The sequence below is a fragment of the Oncorhynchus masou genome, chromosome 29, assembly GCF_036934945.1.
Source record: "Oncorhynchus masou masou isolate Uvic2021 chromosome 29, UVic_Omas_1.1, whole genome shotgun sequence".
Taxonomy (NCBI): domain Eukaryota; kingdom Metazoa; phylum Chordata; class Actinopteri; order Salmoniformes; family Salmonidae; genus Oncorhynchus; species Oncorhynchus masou.
The window spans coordinates 69,693,316-69,715,826 of NC_088240.1; the positions used below are offsets into that span (position 1 = coordinate 69,693,316).

The 22,511-nt window shown below is 42.4% G+C and overlaps 2 protein-coding genes across 2 annotated transcripts in view; one reads left to right on the plus strand and one right to left on the minus strand.

Moving 5' to 3' along the window:
• The window catches only part of LOC135520417 (sodium- and chloride-dependent transporter XTRP3A-like), a 26,124-nt gene extending 17,432 nt beyond the window's left edge, over positions 1-8,692 (minus strand). Inside the window, exons 1-2 of the mRNA XM_064945971.1 lie at positions 8,344-8,692; positions 2,336-2,476 (exon numbers count right to left, since the gene is read on the minus strand). Coding sequence (XP_064802043.1) covers positions 2,336-2,476; positions 8,344-8,470 — 268 coding nt within the window. The 5' untranslated portion in view covers positions 8,471-8,692. The remainder of the gene's footprint in view (positions 1-2,335; positions 2,477-8,343) is intronic.
• Positions 8,654-21,175, plus strand: LOC135520418 (gamma-glutamylcyclotransferase-like). Its single transcript, XM_064945972.1, has 5 exons — positions 8,654-8,745; positions 18,570-18,684; positions 18,767-18,912; positions 19,248-19,380; positions 20,529-21,175. The coding sequence occupies exons 1-5, from the start codon at positions 8,711-8,713 to the stop codon at positions 20,595-20,597; spliced, it is 498 nt and encodes a 165-aa protein (XP_064802044.1). The 5' UTR covers positions 8,654-8,710; the 3' UTR covers positions 20,598-21,175.
• Positions 21,176-22,511: the final 1,336 nt, after the last annotated feature.

Here is a 22,511-nt window from a genome sequence, read left to right on the forward strand (position 1 = left end):
GACTGGAAACAGTCGCCGGAAGCTCTGGACTGGAAACCGTCGCCGGAAGCTCTGGACTGTGAACCGTCGTCAGAAGCTCTGGACTGGAAACCGTCGCCGGAAGCTCTGAACTGTGAACCGTCGCCAGAAGCTCTGGACTGTGAACCGCCGCCGGAAGCTCTGGACTGGGAATACGCACTGGAGGCCTAGTGCTTGGAGCCGGCAAAGTTGGCACCAGACTGGTGACACGCACTTCAAGGCGAGTGCGTGGAACTGGCACAGGACGTACCGGACTGGGGAGGTGCACTGGAGGCCTGGTGCGTGGAGCCGGCACAGGTGGCACCGGACTGGTGACACACACTTCAGGGCGGTGCGAGGAGCTGGCATAGGACGTACTGGGCTGTGAAGGCGCACTGGAGACCTGGTGCGTATAGCCGGCATCAATTGTACTGGTTCGATGACACACTTTGCACGGCAAGTGCGAGGAGCTGGCACAGGACGTACTAGGCTGTGAATGCGTACTGGAGACCTGGTGCGTGGAGCTGGCACAGATTTTACCAGACTGATAGCACGCTCCTCAGGACGAGTACGGAGAGCTGACTCAGGTGGCATTAAACTGATAACACTCTCCTTAGGGCAAATGTCGTGCATCCTCCACCAACTCAACAACTCTCTCCGTTCTCTCTCCTCCAGTTTCTCCCTCTTCTCCCAGACTGGCTCTGGGTCACTCCTTGGCTCCGCCGACAGCTTCATGTGCCTCCCCCCAAAATGTCTTGGGGTTTCTGTAGCCTTGGTCCCCGCTGTCCTTCCATGCTCCTTGCCGACTCCCCACCAAGGAAGGGTCTCGTGTCCTCTCATGTCCTCCCAAGTCTAAAACTTCTTTACCTCCTTTTCACGCGGCTTGGTCCTTTGTTGGTGGGTTATTCTGTCACATACGTGTGGAGAGACGGACCAAGGCACAGCGGATGTTGAGTTCCACATAATTTATTAATAAAGTGAAACTTAGCAAAAACAAATAAATCAATAAACTAACAACGAAACATGACAAAACACAAAATAAGGTGGGAAAAATGCTACCTAAATATGATCCCCAATTAGAGACAATGATTACCAGCTGCCTCTAATTGGGAATCATACAAATTACCAACATAGAAATAATAAACTAGAACCCCACATAGAAATAATAAACTAGAATACCCCCCAGTTACACTTTTGTCACGCCCTGACCATAGAGAGCCTTTGTTTCTCTATGGTGTAGTAGGTCAGGGCGTGACAAAAGTGTTAAACAAATCAAAATATATTTCATTTTTGAGATTCTTCAAAGTGGCCACCCTTTGCCTTGATGACACATTTGTAGACTCTTGACATTCTCTCAACCAGATTAATGAGGTAGTCACCTGGAATGCATTTCAATTAACAGGTGTGCCTTGTTAAAAGTTAATTTGTGGATTTCTTTGTGGAACGGATGATCTCCGCATGTGTGGTTCCCACCGTAAAGCATGGAGTAGGAGGTGTGGGGGTGCTTTGCTTGTGACACTGTGTGTGATTTATTTAGAATTCATGGCACACTTAACCAGCATCGCCTTCCCATCTGGTTTGCGCTTAGTGGGACTATCATTTGTTTTTCAACAGGACAGTGACCCAAAACACACCCCCACGCTGTGTAAGGGCTATTTGACCAAGAAGGAGGGTGATGCATCAGATGACCTGGTCTCCACAATCACCTGACCTCAACCCAATTGAGATGGTTTGGGATGAGTTGGACTGCAGGGTGAAGGAAAAGCAACCAACAAGTGCTCAGCATATGTGGGAACTCCTTCAAGACTGTTGGAAAAGCATTCCAGGTGAAGATAGTTGAGAGAATGCCAAGAGTGTGCAAAGTTGTCATCAAGACAAAGGTTGGCTACTTTCAATATTTTATTTCATACGTTTTTGGTTACTACATGATTCCATATGTGTTATTTCATAGTTTTGATGTCTTCACTATTATAGTGTTCACTAGTGTGCTCCCTCTCCGGCCTCTAGGTCACCAGGCTGCTCGTTATGACGCACACTTGTCACCATCGTTACGCGCACCTGGACTCCATCACCTCCCTTATTACCTTCCATATATACGTATGTCACTCCGTTTGGTTCCTTCCCCGGGCGTTATTGATTCTGTTCCAGTGTCATGTCTGTGTGTTGTTTGTGTTACTTGTTTTACGTTGCGTTTATTTATTAAAACACTCACTCCCTGAACTTGCTTCCCAACTCTCAGCGCACATCGTTACAGTAGAAAATAGTAAAAATAAAGAAAAACCCTTGAATGAGTAGGTGTGTCCAAACTATAGACTGGTACTGTATATTTAGTACTCACCCACTCCCCCCAGATAGGGGTTAATAGCTCTCCATGCTCCAATGCTGCCCAGACGCATCTTCTGGCCGATGGCTAACTCCATGTAGAACAGGGGTACCCCCAACAGGACCAGCATAAGCAGGTATGGGATCAGGAACCCACCTGAGGACAGAAAAAGGACACACATACAGTATATTTGACCATTCAAAAGACCTGCAGTAGCAGAGATAAAAACACACACATGACCTATAAGGTGATGCACTGAGCTTCAGATTCATATGACACCCAGAAAATGTGTTCTCATTCTTAATAGTTCTATTTCATTTACATAATGAATGTGGCCTTGGTCCTTGTATTCTGTTGTATTTTTCTTCTAACCTATATATTTATGGAAAGAAAGGGTGCAGTGCAGTGCAGGGTCTAACATCTAAACAAAGCTTTATTCATGTTTCTACTGGGTTCTGTTCTCTCTGACTTTCTCAGTATTCATGACAATCACAAAAACACAGTCTGGCCTGGGTCACCCCATGACCCATGGGACTGAAAGCAAAGTGACCTGTCTACTGTGATTTCCAGTCTGCTAGTCTGAGTCGTCGACAGTAATTACAGTAAGCAGGCAGTGGGGCAGACAGTGAAGGGGGCAGGGGTGAGGAGGGACAGGGGAGCAAGGGGACATGCTCAGTGACACAAACACAAAGTCAAAGAGAGTTTAGAGAAGGCTCAACCATTGGAACTATTTTGGGATTCATTAATTCACCCGTTCATTAATTTACTCATCCATCCGTCCATTCAATTTTTAATTAATTAATTCATTCATTCAGTGGGTGAACATAATGATATTAAAAAGCATGCCATTGTCCATAATTTAGCAGTTAGATGGAAGATTCCATGCTTCTAGCTCTCAGATTCTTCATGCTACCTTCCCTTGACTGTAATGAACCCTTGCGAATGAGTGGTCACACAGAAACAGCATGTATAATCGGATAAGGATTAGACGGAAGTTGAAATAGTTGAATATATTGGAATAAATAGCTTTTCCTGTACTGTCATCTCAGATTCCTCAAGTTGTTGCACAAGAAATACACGATTGTAAAATCACGTTATTGTGATGTGTATCAGGTGATTATTTACACTATGACAAATCATTTTTTGAACACTGTAAAATAAATCATGCACAACGCAATGGTAACATAATATATAACTTAAGGGGGGCCTCAATGTGTATAATGTAAGACCCCTAACCTCTAATGTCCCATCTTTCTGTTTTACGTTGTGATCTGTTAACAATGAGAGGGACATGACATTTTATAGGATTTTTGGGACTTCCTGTCATTTGTCAACGCTCATGATGTACTGTTTTCCTACATGTCATATTGATTACTGTATGCTTGAAGTCCTGTCATTAGGTGTAAGCTTGCTGTAGATTGTTAGTATTAAATAGGTTCTCCTAAACCAGAGCCTCATAGGGATATGCAAGGGTAGAGCAATTTACATGGTAGAATAACAAAGGTATACCATTTCATGAGGTAATTCAAGTGTATTTTTCTTCCCTCATCTTATCTCTGTCAGTGTCAAGTTGGTGGGGCATTGCCTTAATGTTACTGTCCAGTGTTTCCAGAATTCATTTAAATATGACCTATAATTGAACTTTAGTTCCAAAAGGCTATATCCCCACATTTTTCATATTTGTGTTTTTTCACCAAAAAAATGATTGCTTATGGGTACCTTCATCCGTGTGTGAAATATTACTGTTGTCAGATTTTCTATTCATATATTTTGGATGTATATTCAAATGTTATTATTTTTTTGCAAAACACCATGTATCCACTGTTTAGCTGGAATGGAATGTTCGTATCCTGTATATATGACAGTGATATATGGCTGTCTCACCTATCTTAATGCACTAACTGCCACTCTGGATAAGATAAGAGTATCTGCTAAATGACTAAAACGTCAAATGTAAATATTTTACATACAGATCTCACATTACTATAGCGATTCATTTTTTATTAAAAAAAATATAATATTGATTTTACAAATGTATAATTTGTACAGTTCTTTAATAAACATTTAGTTATTTGTCACATTTAACTGTATAAAACCCAGCAGTAGTACTTATTTCTCAAGTGTTGCAAAAAAACATGGTTATTTGTGAAATGAAACCAAGTGATTTTAAACAAATACATGTCTGTCAATGAACAAGCCCATGCCCTAATTAGATGGTGAAATAACACACTAATGTCTTTCATAAGATCATTGATTAAACAATAAGACCTAATTTACCAACATTTCTGAAAAAAAAATATAGCATTTTGGAAGGAAACTCTTCAATTACTTATAATATGAGTGAAACAGTTTACCTTCCAAAAATTGTAATTAGGTATGTTAAAAAGCAGCTTTTCTGTGTTGGAATGGTGTGGGCCAGTGGAGGCTGCTAAGGAGAGGACGGCTCATAATAATGGCTGGAACAGAGCAAATGGAATGGTATTTGATACCAGTCCACTCATTCCACTCCAGCCATTACCACGAGCCAGTCCTCCCCAATTAAGGTGCCACCAACCTCCTGTGGTGTGGGCATACACCAACAACAGAATGTTGTGGGTGTATACCGGTCATTCAAAATATTAATACGAGTAGATCACTGATTGGCCAGCTCATGCCCCTCTAGACCGCTGATTGGCCATCTCATCCTCCTCCGTAGTATGAAATCATACACCACAAACTGATGCTGGCACTAAGATCGCACTAAAACGCACTCAACACGCTGTATAGAAAATCCACATCCAGAAAGGGTGCTTCTCGTGGCAGGGAATTTGAATGCAGGGAAACCTAGAGTTTTGACTCATTTTTACCATCATGTAACCTGTGCAACTACAGTCAACAAAACTCTAGGTCACCTTTACTCCACACACAGAAACGCATTCAAGACTCTCCCTTGCCCTCCCTATGGCAAATCTGACCGCATCTCTATCCTCAGTATTCCTGCTTACAAGCGAAAACTCAAACAGGAAGTACCAGTGATTCACTCAATACAGAAGTGGCCCGATGAAGCGGATGCTAAGCTACAGGGGTTGCTTCGCAAGCACAGACTGGAATATGTTCCGGGATTCATCCAATAACATTGAGGAGATTACCACATCAGTCACTGGCTTCATTAATAAGTGCTTCAACAACGTCATCCCCACAGTGACCGTAGGTACATTTCCCAACCAAAATCCATGGCTAACAGGCAACATCTGCACTGAACAAAAGGCTAGAGCTGTCGCTTCAAGAAGCGGGACACTATGCTTATAAGAAATCCCGCTACAACATCTGTTGAGCCATCAAATAGGCCAAGTGTCAATACAGGACTAAGATCAAATCCTACTACGTTGGCTCTGATGCTCGTCATATGTGGCAGGGTTTGCAAACTAACAAGGATTACTAAGGGAAACCCAGCCGTGAGCTGCCCAGTGACGCGAGTCTACCAGCAAGCTAAATGCCTTCTATGCTCACTTCGAAGCAAGCAACACTGAACCAGTCATGAGAGCATCACTGTTTTCTCGTTCTCCATAGGCGATGTGACCTTTAAACAGGCTAACATTCAAAAAGCCGCAGGGCCAGAAAGGATTACCAGGACGCTTACTCAGAGCATGCACTGACCAGCTGGCGGGTGACTTCACAGACATTTTCAACCTCTCTCTGACCCAGTCTGTAATACCTACATGTTTCAAGCAGAGCACCATAGTCCCTGTGCCCAAAAACGCCAAGGTAACGTGTTTAAATTACTATTGCCCTGTAGCACTCACATCTGTAGCCATGAAATGCTTTGAATGGCTCACATAAACACCATCATCCCAGACACCCTAGACCCACTCCACACTGCCCTCTCCCACCTGGACAAGAGGAAAACCTATGTGAGAATGTTTTTCATTGACCACAGCTCAGCGTTCAACACAATAGAGCCTTAACAAGCTCATCAATAAGCTCAGGACCCTGGGACTGAACACCTCCCTCTGAAACTGGACTCTGAAATTCCTGACGGGCGATAGGTGATAGGCCTGATCACCAATAATGATGAGACTGCCTATAGAGAGAAGGTCAGTGACCTGGCAGTATGGTGCCAAGACAACCACCTCAAAAATGAGCTGATTGTGGACTACAGGACATGTAGGGCTGAGCATGCCCCCATCCACATCGAAGTGGCTGTAGTGGAGCGGGTCAAAAGTTTGAAGTTCCTCTGTGTCCACATCACTAAGGAATTAACATGGTTCAACACAGCAGACAATGCCTCTTCCCCCTCAGAAGTCTGAAAAGATTTGGCATGGGCCCTCAGATCCTCAAAAGGTTATATAGCTGCACAGTTGAGAGCATCTTGACTGGCTGAATCACCATTTGGTATGGCAACTGCTTAGCATCTGACTGCAAGGCCCTGCAGAGGGTAATGCTTACGGCCCAGTATATCACTGGGGACGAGCTTCCTGACATCTATACCAGGTGGTGTCAGAAGACTCTACCGCACGGCAAGCGGTACCGATGTATCAAGTCTGGAACCAACAGGATCCTGCTTCGACCCCCAAGCCATAGGACTACTAAATAGTTAACCAAATAGCTACCCAGACTATCTGCACTGACCCTCTTTTTACTAACTATTTTGACTCATCACATACGCTGCTGCTACTGTTTATGATCTATCCTGTTGCTTAGTCACTTTACCCCTACCTATATGTACATACAGTATCTATCGTAATTACCTCGTAACCCTGCACATCGACTCGGTACTGGTACCTAGTGTATATAGCCAAGTTATTGTTATTCATTGTGTATTTATTCCTTGTTTATTACTCTGCATTGTTGGGAACGGCCCGTAAATATTTCACCTTTAGACTACACCTGTTGTTTACGAAGCATGTGACATTTTCTGTTGTTGATTTGATTGATTTGAAATAGCCAACATTTTTTAAACTGTCTGTTTGAGATACACGTTTGGGTTTTTGAAGTGTATTTTATTCAATTTATGCTTTGGACACAAATACGATTATAGGGTGAGACAATATTATTTGGGTATGAGTTAACAGAATATGAACTTTCACATTTATTTTGTTACTGGACAGTTACATTAAGGCAAAAACTCTACAATAATAAATACAGAACAACTATACTAGCATACCACGCCTGTATTTATGGATTGGACATATTGGCCTTAAAGCAACCGAAGCCTCAACGAGTCTTTGTATGTGAACATTTTCTAGGAATCTACAAATGGAACAACACAACATAAACACCTGTTGACTGTTGGGATACTAATTGTAAAACTTTGCAATCAGTTGAGACCATTACAAGCGAAATGCAAAAGCAAATGTTGATCCATTGTTATTCTGTGACAAACAACTGGGCGCGTTAAGGGTTAAAATTGGCTCCGTATCAATCCAAACTTTAGAGTGGAAAGTACTTTTATGCGCGCGCTTTGAAAGCCCCTTTATGTATGCGCTTTGGTACATGCATAGCCTCTGTTTTTGAGTGGACTAACTGTTCTCAGTGACTTATGGGGAGGAATATGAAAAATATGAATTGAACTAACAACTACGTGAGATCATTTAAAAAACATTGCACATTTCCTGCACCACTAACTTTTAGAGGAAGAAAACAAAAGACTGCACAGTAACACCTTCACTCACTAGAAATGTTTAACAAGCTGACTGACGCTAACCAATATAGTAATCGTTCCGATTCCCTGTAAATTAATAATAAACTGATAACGTTTCACCCAGGGTAAAATAATAACTAACCCATTCTACAATCGCACAAGATCAGTGTGTCATTGCGCATGGATAAAGGTGAATAAATTGGACACTGACTGGCTATTCATATAGCCTACATTATCACGTTTAATCAGTAAACACTAATTGTATTCATTAATTTTACACAGTGTCAAATATTGCAGTTCGATATTTAATCAAAAATAACTGTAGGCCTAAATGTACAATATATTATGGATTAAACCCTAAATTAGGCTATGCGCTGCACCTAAACAAATAAATATTGCTTACCCCCGCCATGCATTTGACACAAGTATGGAAATCGCCACACATTTCCCAGTCCAACCGCGTATGATACACACGCCAGGACAAATTGCATGGGATTGTCCCACTCTGCTCTTGCGGCGTCCTTCCCCATCGTTGAGTCCTGAGCACACAATCAAGCCAATGTTCAGGTCCGGTCGAGACGGTGGCAGTGCGGTGCCGGTGGACAACCTTGACAGTCAGCAAGCCTAAGTCTGAAGTACTGGGAGTAGGAATGGCACTCCTGTCTGGATAATAGAACAAATCCAATGACAGCGTCCTATGGGAAACAGGGAAAGTGTGTCAACAGGAGGCTGTTCGAGTCAGACACATTTGCAATGGCTGAAGAAATAGCATGGAGTTTATAGAACGCTTGCCCATTCTAATGAGGTACCCCTACTTGAGAGGGAGGGCCTAATGTTTTAATAGGTAGGCATAGGCTAGAGAGTTTACATAACCCAGGTGAATGTTTGATTTTCCCAGCTCTTCTTAAAAACAAGAGTTTATAAGCCTGTCATAGAGGTAGTGGACCATCGCCAATACCTTTTGTATTCCTTAGGGTAGGCTTCAGATAGCATGTGTTTACTTTTGTACAATGGATTTCACAGTACAAGATTCAGTGCTGGAAATAATGTATTTATTTTCCTTTTTACTGTTCATATAACTTGTAATATAGTACTGGAGACAGATATGCAAAAACAGCACAACCAGTGTTAAGGTATCAATGATTCAAATAGCTGTTTTCTGTAAGAAGTCAAGGCACATTATTCTACCTAAAAAGGGAGATTTCCATTACAGTTTTATTGCATTTAAATTAAAAAGCAAAGGAAAAAAAGAACCGTGAGAGATGAGAGACAGCAAAAAAAATGTGTGAATATACACACAGTGACGATACAGTACAAATAAAGGATGAAAGATAGAACCAAAAGAACAGAGAACGGAGACAATGTCCTCCAGGGGTATGTCCTCGCTGGTCTTGTGTCTATCTGCAGATTTCCCTGAAACCCCCTCTCACCTTGCCACCATGCATCCACTGATGCAGGTGGGTTCAGAGTCCAGACAGGCAAGGGTCACAACCGGGAGGACTAGCAAAAACAGAGCAAAGGAAAGCAGGCGAACGGAATAACACCCAGGTTGACTTGACAAACCTGCAACAGACAAGCAGGGAACACAGGAATAAGTACCCAGGGACTAATGAGGAAAACAGCTGAAACCTGGAGGTGGGTGGAGACAATCACAAAGACAGGTGAAACAGATCAGGGTGTGACAATAGACCCCTAAAACACTTCTATCCCCAAGCTTTAAGACTGTTAAATAGCTATTTAGGCTAGGGGGCAGTATTTTGATGTTTGGATGAAAAACGTGCCCAAAGTAAACTGCCTATTTCTCAGGCCCATTTCTCCGGCCTATTTATCAGACCCAGAAGCTAGAATATGCATATTATTGGCAGATTAGGATAGAAAACACTCTGAAGTTTCCAAAACTGTCAACATAGTGTCTGTGAGTATAACATAACTGATATGGCAGGCGAAAACCTGAGGAAAATCCATCCAGGAAGGGCTGTTTTCCTGAAACTACTCTGTTCCATTGCAAGCCTATCCTCCATTTAAAGGGATATCAACTAGATTCCTTTCCCTATGGCTTCCACAAGCTGTGAACAGTCTTTAGACATAGTTTCAGGCTTTTATTCTGAAAAATGAGTGTGAATGATCACATCTCGTCATTGGATAGCCAGATGTCCTCAGATTTGTGCATGCGCGCACGCCGGGAGCGAGACCTTTTCATTCTCTCTTCTATTGAAAAGGCTACCGTCCGGTTGAAATATTATCGATTATTTATTGTACAAAAAACCTGAAGATTGATTATAAAAAACGTTTGACATGTTTCTAAGAACTTTACGGATACCATTTGGAATTTTCGTCTGCCCATCGTGCCCGCACGAGCATGTGGATTACTGAACAAAACGCTTTAACCAAATGGAGGTTTTTGGATATAAAGAGAATCTTTATCGAACAAAACAAACATTTATGTGGTAACTGGGAGTCTCGTGAGTGCAAACATACGAAGATCATCAAAGGTAAGTGATTAATTGTATTGCTTTTCTGACTTTTGTGACCAATCTACTTTGCTGCTAGCTGTTTGTAATGTTTTGTCTGCTGAGAGCTGTCCTCACATAATCGCATGGTTTGCTTTCACCATAAAGACTTTTTGAAATCTGACATGCCGGCTGGATTAACAACAAGTTAAACTGTGTTTTGGTCTATTACACTTGTGATTTCATTGTAATTTAATTTGAATTTGGCGCTCTGCAATTCACCTGATGTAGACGAAAATGATCCTGCTAAAGGGATCGGAACGGCAAGAGGTTTTAAATAGCTACTAGGACTATCTGAGTTGACCCTTGTATTTTTTTTGTACGGTCTTGATGCACACTCACACATTCGCTCACATTGACACACCAATACACACAACAGGTACACACATTTATACTGACTCTACACACACGGACACACCCCCACATATAGTCTTTATATACGCTGTTTATTGTACATCCTGATGCCTCGTCACTTTAACCCTATACATATGGTGCCTTCGGAAAGTATTCAGACCCCTTGACATTTTCCACATTTTGTTAAATTACAGCCTTATTCTAAAATGGATATAACATTTTAAAAATCCCTCAGCAATCTACACAAAGTGAAAACAGATTTTTTTTTTACATTTTTACAAATGTATACAAAATAAAAAACAGAAATACTTTACTTACATAAGTATTCAGACTCTTTGTTATGAGACTTGAAATTGCCCTCAGGTGCATCCTGTTCCCATTGATCACCCTTGAGATGTTTCTACAACTTCATTGGAGTCTACCTGTGGTAAATTCAATTGATTGGACACCTGTCTATATAAGGTCCCATAGTTGACAATGCATGTCAGAGCAAAAAGCAAGCCATGGGGTTGAATGAATTGTCCGTAGAGCCCAGAGACAGAATTGTGTCGAGGCACAGATCTGTTATCAAAAAGTGTTTGCAGCATTGAAGGTCCCCAAGAACATAGTGGTCTCCATCATTCTTAAATTGAAGAAGTTTGGAAACACCAAGACTTCCAAGAACTGGCGGCCCGGCAAAACTGCGCAATTGGGGGAGAAAGGCCTTGGTCAGGTAGGTGACCAAGAACTTGATGGCTGCTCTAGAGCTCCTCTGTGGAGATGGGAGAACCTTCCAGAATGACATCTATCTGTGTTTTTGTTCTACTTTATGTTATGTTTTAGTACTACATTGATAATGATGGGTTTAGAGCTTGCAAAAATACATTTCACTGTACTTGTGCACGTGACAAACTTGAAAATGAAACAAACAGCTTATGAACAAGTCTAACACAATTATCACCATATATTTCCCAATCCCTACTGTGACAATCCTTCCACTCATCCACTTCAAACCAGGGTCTCAGATGGTTGTTAGACTGGTTGTGCAATGGTCGCCTGAAGGGTGCACGTGCAGTTTGCTGCTTGCTGCACACCCCACGTAACTGTTGTTGAATCCGGCCCAGATGAGGCTGGTGGAATAGTTTGTCAGGGAAGGAAGGGAGGCAGTGGCCATCGTTTTGGTGGGAGACTGGGCTCTGCTCAGACAGCGATAGGTGTAGACATCACATCTCAGCCCTGAATGGGACACAACAGGAGTTAATGGTCGGAGCTGTCCAGTTGGGACTGGAGCCTCGTGGAGGGAGGCCATGGGACCATGTTGGAGGAGCTGTATGAGGGAACAGCAGGATTGGTTACGGGCGGGTTGGGGGTCTGTGGAGGGCGGGGGTCAGAGTGGGGTTCCCAGTGAGGGGTGCAGCTGTACAATTGAGCTGAATTCTGTTTTCCATTGCTCCCCACTGACATAACACAAATGCATTGCTATTTGTCCCAGATGACATCCCCCTCTCTGATGTATTAGCTGTGTTTATTTGGGATTTCATAATGGTCCTAGTTGGACAGTTAAGGAAGACGCCCACGGGACTGGTGTGGCGTGATCATTGGGGTGGAGGGAGGAGGGAGAATGTCTGAAGGACAGTGAACGCAGTAGAGGAAAGCAACCCAGCCTGCATATTTACAATCGGAGAGGGGTTGGGGGAGAGGGGACATGTTTTGTCGACAGATGTGGAATTTAGCAAGAGCTGCTCGCGGGATGTCAACATCATATCCTCTTGTCTGTAACCCAGAACTGGTCTGTATGCACCATGGTGAGCTTCCAACTGGTCACATCCTTCCAACTAAAAAGCAGAAAGGCCAGAGAAAGGAGGCTGCCTGGGATTGGGTCAGATCTGACCGGAAAGATCTGGACAAAACGTCCACCACAGTGAGGCACAGTCCGTCTGGGTTAGGGTTCTGACGGTAAATGCTTTAACAGGTCCTGACATCGCGTCGCTGTGGCTGCTGCGAGGAACAGAGACCCCATGCCTGCTCAGTACAGGAACACTACAGGAACGAGAGCCAACTCCTCGCTGGCCCATAGCCCTGGCAACAATGGACAATTAGTGACTGTTGCGGTACAGACTGTCTGAAAAGTTAAGACGCCGTTACATAACAGTTCTCTCAATGGGTCTTTGTCTCTCAATGGGTTTTTGACATACGGCTGTTCTGTCTCTCCAAGCAATGTGCCCAGTCTGCTCTTAAATCTTGTACACTGGTCACAAGATGGGTTCATCAGGTGGGAGCATTTGCATACACTTAATGAGTGTATTGTTTGTTTTCCCTCATTCACAATTTGACACTTGTTTATTTACAATGAAATATTTATTGCTTACATTTCTTTGCTGTGGCGAGAGTCACACCACAACACGCCACTGCATCAACCTTTTGGCTAAGATCAAGTATAGTACCTGAGTCGCATGTGTTGCTGCTGCTAATGGTATTGGTCTGGAACACCATCAGGGCAGCATGACTCTTGGCTCGCCCCGCGTGGGAAAGTCTGGCCAGAGGGTGTACTACGGCTCGGTGACAAAACACCCGGAACTGATTTTTGCCATGGTTACCATGTCAGCTCCCCTTTTTGTGTTGAGACATTGTTGTTTGTTTCCATTATTTGTTTGGGATGGGGTTCTGACACATTCACCAATGTTTCAAGGCAAAGACTGGACTACGGAATACCAGAGCCATATATCTGAACATTCCGACAGCACCACTTCCTCCTCCACAGCTGTTGCTAAGTGATCATTTGACACTTCCGCATTGTGCTGTTCATTTCTGATAGTTTTCAAAACCTATGAAGATTTCCATTGAAAGCAAATATGCAATTTGTTGACAGCACAACACAGTACAGACTTGGATACACATTGAATGCTAATCAATAACAACGTCTGTCAAATTCACTGCTATGTTTTGCTTGTTTAACGCAGGTAATTTCATAGGGAATTGTCAGAGGCGCTCTCTTATTGTTACATCATCAAAATGTCAAGATTTAAGTTCTATTCGGGCGCTAACATGGCAGCCGTTTTAAAAACCTGGCCGAACTCTCTATATGGAAATGAAAGGTTTATGGCTCAACTCAACAACACAGTGCTTTTCATTGAGGATGCTGCCACCACTAAGGCTTCACATGTCCAAAGCTCTATACCAGGGATTTAAGTTAGTAAGAGTTTGTCAGCTAGTTTGACTGATTGTGGTGAACGTTTTATTTCCATAATAATAATAAAATTCTATAATCATAACAGCATCTTTTTTCAAGGAGTTATTTTTCCCTTGTTCATTTTATTGGGGATTTTATCTAATCCAACGGTGGATGTTATACTGCATCAACTGGATGTAACCATTTCAAACGCAACACTGCCATCTACTGGAATAAACAGACAGGGCAGACAAAGGGTGACTACAAGTCTGAAACATTTAACAACTGATAGAAAAAGAACAGGCTTGGTCAGTTATAAACCTATACTTGTTTATTGATGGACTTGACATTTGGAAACAAAACCTGCTGTAATGTTTCCAAGGATCATGTAATATCTTTGGATATCCTACCAGCTACAACTTTAGCAGGATCCTTCCTTAAGTATCTAGCTATTCCATCCAGACCCCAGTCAAATCTTGCAAACATGTCTAGCAGAACTAATGAGTCACTTTGCAGACCCACACTATCCCACAGTTCCATTGGTGAACAGTTGTACCCCCCTGTGAGCTGGAGGACGTGAATGGAGGAAGGGGCTCCAGCCCCCGACCCTGGACCACTCCCTGGCTCCATACTGGGGCTCTCTCTCACCCCTCTTCACCCCAACTTGGGACAAACGTGATTGGGCCTGAGTATGAGACTGAGAATGTTCTCCAGTAAAACCGGCAACATCATCCATGGCTGTCCATGCTTATGTCTCTAGCTTTATCCATGCAGGATATAATGGATATATCAATAGTTTGTTGGAAGGAACAAGGGTGAGATGAATGAATTAATGCAGACCGACAGAGACAGACAGTAAAAGAAAAATGATACTGTGTACAAACCATGATAAATAAAACAAGGAGAGAAATGTAGAAATAAGTGAATGCATTCAAATGGCTAAATGAAGCAGCTATAACTGATAGTTGCCACTTTAAAACACCCCCCACCACAATGTAACCAACATTACGTTTATTTTATTGTACCCCCTCACGTGTTAATATGTCTCTCACATGCACTTGCACATGCTACAATAAATCAAAGAACACCAGCGACACACAAGTGGAAGATATTCTAGCCCCGAGGCTCAGTTCTGTAAAATATCATTTTTATTGATCAATAATGCTCTTGATCAATATTTGAATATTACAGAAGCATTCTTCAAGTTTAGTAATGATAAATCACAATAAAAACCTGATTGATATTACCTTTGTATACGCTGGCCAGGAGTGTTCTCTTCCTATCTGCTTGAATGATAAACAAGCAAAGTATAGGTTTAATTAAGAATTCTACCTTTTTATCGCACAAAGAAATCAGGCGTTCTGCGCACACAACATTATTTGAATTAAACAAAAAAAAATACTTTAATCAACTCCAGTATTTAATCAAATGTTCTCCTTCAAGCACATTTAGTTTATGTATGTTTCAGACGTTTCAGACTTCGCAGACAGACAATTACAGGTTGTGGTCCTCCTGTTTGTGATGGATTTTTCCACTCTGCGGATGGATGCGAGAGTACGACGTGGTCTGGGCGCTTGCTTCCTATTGGTTAGTTCTTTCTCCCCCTCCATCAGTGATCGAAACGCTGTTATGAGTGGATGCGGTTAAAATATTCCAGTAGGCTGGCTCAGAGAAATTATCTTTCGCTAGTCTATGCAATCCATATGGGCTCAAGCAATGAGTACAACGGGGTCATTACCATCATCCATTCAGACCAATTTTCTGTCCACGTCATTAAAAGTTGCGCATGCAGTTCATCAGAAACGTCTTTGCCTCTTCAAATGCAGTTTGTGCAAATTAAAGTGATGCTCCAAAGGTTTTTTATCATTTCAAACAGAAGTTTGTAAAGTAGTGCTCACCTCCCATAAACAGTCACGGAAAAAATTGTGCTCGATTGTGTACTACATCATTAGTTAAATAAAGGTCAAATAAAATACAAAAATACAATAAAATCATCCATTTCATATATGTAACCAATTGCAAAAATGTGTTTTATGATATATTATACATTCCAATTATTCAGACAATATGTTACACATGTGTAAGTGCTTACGACCCCAGACTGCATCTTTATCACATAACAGATGTCATGTAATGGCCCTGTGTGTAGCTGGTGTAGAGAGTCAGGCGCAGGACAGCAGATATGAGTAATCAACGTACTTACTCAAAATTACAAAAATACAAAGCAACATAGTGACGTCGACCGCCGAACGCCGCCCGAACAAGGAGAGGGACCGACTTCGGCGGAAGTCGTGACATGTCATCTGAGATGGATTACCTATCAAGCTAGCAAGGCAAGGTAAAATATCACAAATAGAGCTAGATAAAGCAGGAAGAATAATATACTTGTTGAACATAGCAATCAGTCTTGTGTTTTCATGGTCATCACTGTTAAAGGACGAATATATATTTTTACAACCAGATCTCTATTTCTGACGTAAATGGAATGTTATAGAATGGTACAGCCACCTTTTTTGTGAGTTCATGTTTTTGAGAAACTTACCCCAAATAGCAAATCACTTCATCATCCTGATTGAGTAGTATGGGGGCCTAGAAAAAAACATGAACAAAGGCACCAAACATATCCACGCATGTCCTTTTAGAAATGGCAAACATCTCAGTATAGTGTTTATTTTTTTAACTAGGCAAGTTAAGAACAAATTTGTATTTAAAATGACAGCCTGCCCTGGGTCAATTATTCATCACCCTCTGGGACTCCCAATCACCGCAGGATACAATACAGCCTGGATTCGAACCACGGACTGTAGTGATGCCTCTTACACTGAGATGCTGTCCCTTAGACCACTGTGCCACTCGTGAGCCCAAATACAGGTCTTTAGATGTTTGACACAATTTCATGTGTACATCTGCAATGTTATATTCCCGTTTGTGAAACTCAAGCCATTTCCCCTATCCAGCTGTTCCATTGTCATTGTAACATATTGCTACAGGTAACTGCCAAAATAAAGGAAATGCCAACATAAAGTGTCTTAATACATTGTTGGGCCACCAGGAGCCGTCAGAACAGCTTCAATGCACCTTGGTATAGATTCTGTAAGCTTCTGAAACTTCCTGTGTGGAAGCACTCCATGCATTTAATATACTTTGTATCCCTCATTTACTCAAGTGTTTGGCAGTTACCTGTAGAATGGATGGAGAGGTATTGCTAGAGTGGCAACAAAATAAATTAGAACGTTGCAGATACATTTCGGGATTACACAATTTCATGTGTACAACATCTAGACCTGCATCACCATACGAACTTTGCTGTTTCCGATATATTTTCAATAACCCAAAATAGTGTATATTCAGCTGTTTGAAGCTGGTGTACAAAACCAAAAGTAAAACGACGCAAAAGCTAAACTTAAAGATGGGAAGCATAGAAATAGCACACAGAACAGATATACCGTGCATCAGACTTGCTTTCAATAGGAATTACCAATCTATAACTCACTTTTCTATGTGAATTTGGTCAGATCGCACACAAAGTTACCTACTGGACAGCCATGTTTAGCCTTCCATTCCCGTGACCAGTAATGCTTCCTATACTTTCATTGCATTTTTCTGCAAAAGATTGATAAAGCTTGGCACAAAATAAAAAAGGTGTGTAAACTGCATTTACCCTCCACTGCACCAGTCAGTGCCAATGACATAATTTCAAAGCAAAGTTCTAATGATATTTCTTTGTAGATAATTGAGGTTTGCCTGATTACCATCAGCGGTGGAAACATAAATCCATGTGCACTGTCACACCCTGACCATAGTTTGCTTTGTATGTTTATATGTTTTGTTTGGTCAGGGTGTGATCTGAGTGGGCATTCTATGTTGTGTGTCTAGTTTGTCTGTTTCTGTGTTTGGCCTGATATGGTTCTCAATCAGAGGCAGGTGTTAGTCATTGTCTCTGATTGGGAACCATATTTAGGTAGCCTGTTTGGTGTTGGGGGTTGTGGGTGATTGTTCCTGTCCCTATGTCTATCGTGTGTTAGTTTGCAACAGTATTAGGCTGCTTCGGTTTTCGTTTATTGTTTTTTTTTCGTATTGATTCGTGTTTTACTTCAGTTTCATTAAACATGGATCGCAACGCCGCATTTTGGTCTGACTCTCTTTCACCTATAGAAAACCGTGACATGCACGCAAGCAAACATGGATTGGCCTATTTGTCAAAGCATCAGCTGCAACACATCACTAACTTCTCTGCCCACATGACAGTGCTATGCAGGCTTGTTGCAGCACACTGTGAATGACAATGCAGTGTGACTGTGAGCTCAGCCAGCTCAGGCTATAAGGCTCAGCAACCAGCAGGCTGTGTGTATTGTGTGGCAGTGGTGGGTACAGCACAGGCCAGGCCTGTTGGATTAGCATGAGAATGGGGAGTCAGTGAGTGGAGAGAGGGCTGGTATAAATGAGGGGGAAGCAGAGTTTAATCTCTGTCACAATAGCACCTCTCCTTGCATCTCTGCTCCAAGCACTCTTGCTGACTGTGGTTTCTCTCTATTCTCTCCTCCACCTCCTTGTCTTCCCTCGACTCCTCCTCCACCTCACCCTGCCCTTCCCCCTTCTGCCCCTCCTCTCTGTCAGCATGGATGACAACATAGAAATCCACACCTTCCTGTACTTTGCCAGCAACCTACTGAAGGAAAGGCTCCAGCTCAAGAACCCCTCCGCTTCCATCCACTGTGTGGCCAGACTCAAGGTACGACCTGACCTGACTATAAGGAGGACCTGGGAGGACACCTGACCTTAACCTGACCCTCTCTATCTCTCCTTCTCTCCAGGACTACAAGCTGATATTTGGGAACTACAAGGGTCTGGCCAGTGACCGCTGGCATGGGGGTGTGGCGACCATCGAGAACAGCCCAGCGGACGAGGTGTGGGGAGTGGTATGGAGGATGAACGTGGCCGACCTCAAGTCTCTAGACAGGTAAGATACCTTTATCTAGTTCACCTAATCCTAGTTGGCAGATACTGTGTCTACTGTATCCAGGCTGTTTCACCCATAGGGTGGCGCACTATTGGCCCAGCGTCGTCCAGGGTTTGGTCGGTGTAGGCCATCATTGTAAATAATCATTTGTTCGTAACTGACTTGCCTAGTTAAAAAAAAATATTTTAAAAATTTCTGGGTCTGTTGTGTCATTTTGAGTGCTTCTTCATTGTGGTTGATGTGGTCTAGTTCTAACCAGTTCTAAAGTTGTGTGGTTGGGTGTATTCATATTTGTGTGTGTGTGTGTGTGTGTGTGTGTGTGTGTGTGTGCGCAGCCAGGAGAACGCGAGACTTGGGGCCTACAGCCCTGTGGAGGTTAACGTGAAGACTCGGGGCCAAGAGCTCAACTGTCGCACCTACATCATGAACAGCTGTGTTTACGCTCCACCATCGCCACAGTACCTCAAGGTGACACACCTCCTTTTACACTCTTTTCCTCCCTCTCTCTCTCTCTCTCTCTCTCTCTCTCACACACTGTCTTACTCTCTCATTCTAGTTATATCTCTTTTATTCAAAATACATTTCAGAACATGGACTTGACACTGAACTCTGTAAGACGTTAGATACCTTACAAAGTGTAGAGAGGAATGTTGTTAATGAAACTGGTGCTCTCCATGGATATACAGTGGGACAATGAATAGAAATGCAGAAAGTTGTCTCTGAAAAAGTATTTACCAACAAATGAATTGTAATAAAACAATATACTCTATATTGTCAAATTCATAACCAGAACAACAGCAAATCAAACACCCACACCTAAAGCATTGGAAAAAGGAATTCACACATCACTCATCACTTCTGGATGACAGTGTGGGTGACATCATCCTCTTGAATGAGTCTCTGTCACTCACTCACTGTGGTGGCAAAAATACCAGCGTTTTGGTGTTTTTTCTGGCGTTTGCCACTGACAGCTCCCAGATGGCTTTGTGTTGAAAAGGCAATAGGGAAAGAGCAGCAACCGAGGTCAATGGTTTTTTTGGGACTATTCACTCACAGCTCCTCTCCAAAATAAAACCTCCCTCTCTGAAGCATCTGGACCACTACATTCCAGGTTCATATTCTGGCTGTCACAAGAACACAGGATTTGTTTTATTTTTTATTTATTTTTTATTTATCCATAAATTCATTCAGGATTTACCCAATCTCATGCACTGCAATGGACAATGTGAACAGTTACTAAACTGTGTTTCCACATGGTTCATTGCACATCTAAAAGCTCTAGCTAAATAATCAAAGTGGTCTGAGAAAAACAGCCAGCGAATGTAACAGGCGTGGAGTGGGACTTCGTGACCACGGAAGCTTTGTGCAGTGCTCTGTCATGTGTGTACCAGACTCATACGGTTGAGCTGAGTGCATTGTTCCTCTATGTAGTGTGGGGTCCGATGGGTACAGTATTTGAGAGACACATTCTTGGGGCAGTTACTATTGATGTTCTGGATTGTAATGGTCATTTATTTGTCGTTAGATAACAGAAAATAGTGATTGTCTGATTAATATGGTTTAACTTCCGTTTAAATTATAAATGTTTTATGTTGATTGTTCTCTGGTTGCCCTAGGTGATTTTAATGGGGGCGGAGCAGAATGGCTTGCCGAAGAACTACCAGGAGAAGCTGAAGGCCATCTAGACCAACAAGTATGAGGGCCCACTGACTGTCATGGCTGAGCTGGAGCGGATTATGAAAAGAGACAAAGAGAGAGCCAACCACCGATCTGACGCTTAACAACATCTTGAACAAACTGCCATGTTTTGGAACTCAACTCCTGGTAGGACAATATAAGTTTGCTTCAACATCTTCCATTGTCCTACCAAGAGTTGCTGAATATCGTCTCATCTCCAGTTTGCTCCACTGTTCATGCACCTTGGTTTGAAAGCAAGTTAGAGACAGCATATATTTTTCTCTAGGAACTCAAACCTGCCTAGAGAGAGAACTGTGTTCACAAACCCACTGGTTATAGAAACCCTCAACATTATATCTATAAGTCCTCTTCAGGAATAGTTATTTACTGACAAATAACAATGATTATGATGATGACACTGAGCATCCCTCAGACTGTATAGGGATTAAATGTAGAATAAAATCATGTGTATTTGTACTACTTCGGCGGACAATAAAACCTCCCCGGATGTTCTGTGTTGATCTGTATAGAGTGTACAATGGCATTAAATCAGCCTCATTCAAGATAGCCTGGTCTCAGATCTGTTTGTGGTGTCATTCCAAATCGTATGGGTCAGTGACATGACCACGTTGTCAAGACAGCACAGAAAGATATGGGACCAGGCTACATTCAAGATCACTTCTTCTTCTTCCCCTCCCCCTTTGTTTGCAAAGCCATAAACTTCATTGTTAGATGAGAATGTATTTCCTTGAAAACATATTTTGAACAATGGAAGTCTGTTTACTATATACGATTGAAGGTCTTTGTCTCCCTCTGCTGTTGATAACGGTTGTTCATTGTATCCACAGTTCATACAAAGTTCATTGGAAGCAGAATACCACTGTCTAGACATGTACACAAAATAGGTGCTCTCTTAAACCTTAAATAGTTATTTGGCTCATCCCTGTAGGAGAACCCTTTATGGTTCCAGGTAGAACCTTTTCACCCAACAAAGACCCCTCTTAGAACCCTTTTTAAAAGAGTGAACTACTGAATCTGGTCACTGGCCAGGGTGTGGTTCAGGAGGGACCAGTTTGGTCAACAGATGGTCCCAGAAGGCAGGCTGCATGGCCTGGTCCAGGTAGGTCCTGGGGATCACAATAATAACTGATTATTTGAATTAAAGAATAAAGTGTTTTTATCACACCCAAGGCATTATACAACACAGGAAAGACAACATACTCAAGTCACAATGAACAAAGAATTTAGAAGACAAGCCTTCAGGTCTTCAGGTCAAGTTCCTCAACACACGAGGTCATAGAAAATATATACATTCGGGAAGTATTCAGACCACTTCACTATTCCCACATTTCGTTATGTTACAGCATGATGCTGCCACCACCATGCTTCACTGTAGTGATGGTGCCTGGTTTCCTCTAGAAATGACGTTTGCCATTCAGGCCAATGAGTTCAATATTGGTTTTATCAGACCAGAGAATCTTGTTTTTCATGGTCTGAGAGTCCTTTAGGTAACCCTTTGGCAAAGTCCAATCGGGCTGTCATGTGCCTTTTATAGAGGAGTGGCTTACGTCTGATTGGTGGAGTGCTGCAGAGATGGTTGTCCTTCTGGAAGGTTCTCCCATCTCCGCAGAGGAACTCTGGAGCTCTGTCAGAGCGACCATGACCCTTCTCACTCGATTGCTCAGTTTGGCTGGGTGGCCAGCTCTTGGAAGAGTCTTGGTGGTTCCAAACTTCTTCCATTTTATAGAGGCCACTGTGTTATTGGGGACCTTCAATGCTGCAGAATTTGTTGGTACCCTTCCACAGATCTGTGCTCAATTTTGAGTCTCATAGCAAAGGGTCTGAATACTTATGTAAATAAGGTATTTCTGTTTTTTATGTTTAATACATTTGCAAAAATGTCTAAAAACCTGTTTTCGCTT

What these genes read in the sequence shown, in the direction of transcription:
- LOC135520418 (XM_064945972.1), top strand. Translation starts at nt 8,711, where the DNA reads ATGGAGTTTATAGAACGCTTGCCCATTCTAATGAG. An exon ending in CGCTTGCCCATTCTAATGAG is followed by an intron (nt 8,746 to 18,569) that starts GTACCCCTACTT and finishes CCTCTCTGTCAG; the next exon opens with CATGGATGACAACATAGAAA. An exon ending in ACTGTGTGGCCAGACTCAAG is followed by an intron (nt 18,685 to 18,766) that starts GTACGACCTGAC and finishes CCTTCTCTCCAG; the next exon opens with GACTACAAGCTGATATTTGG.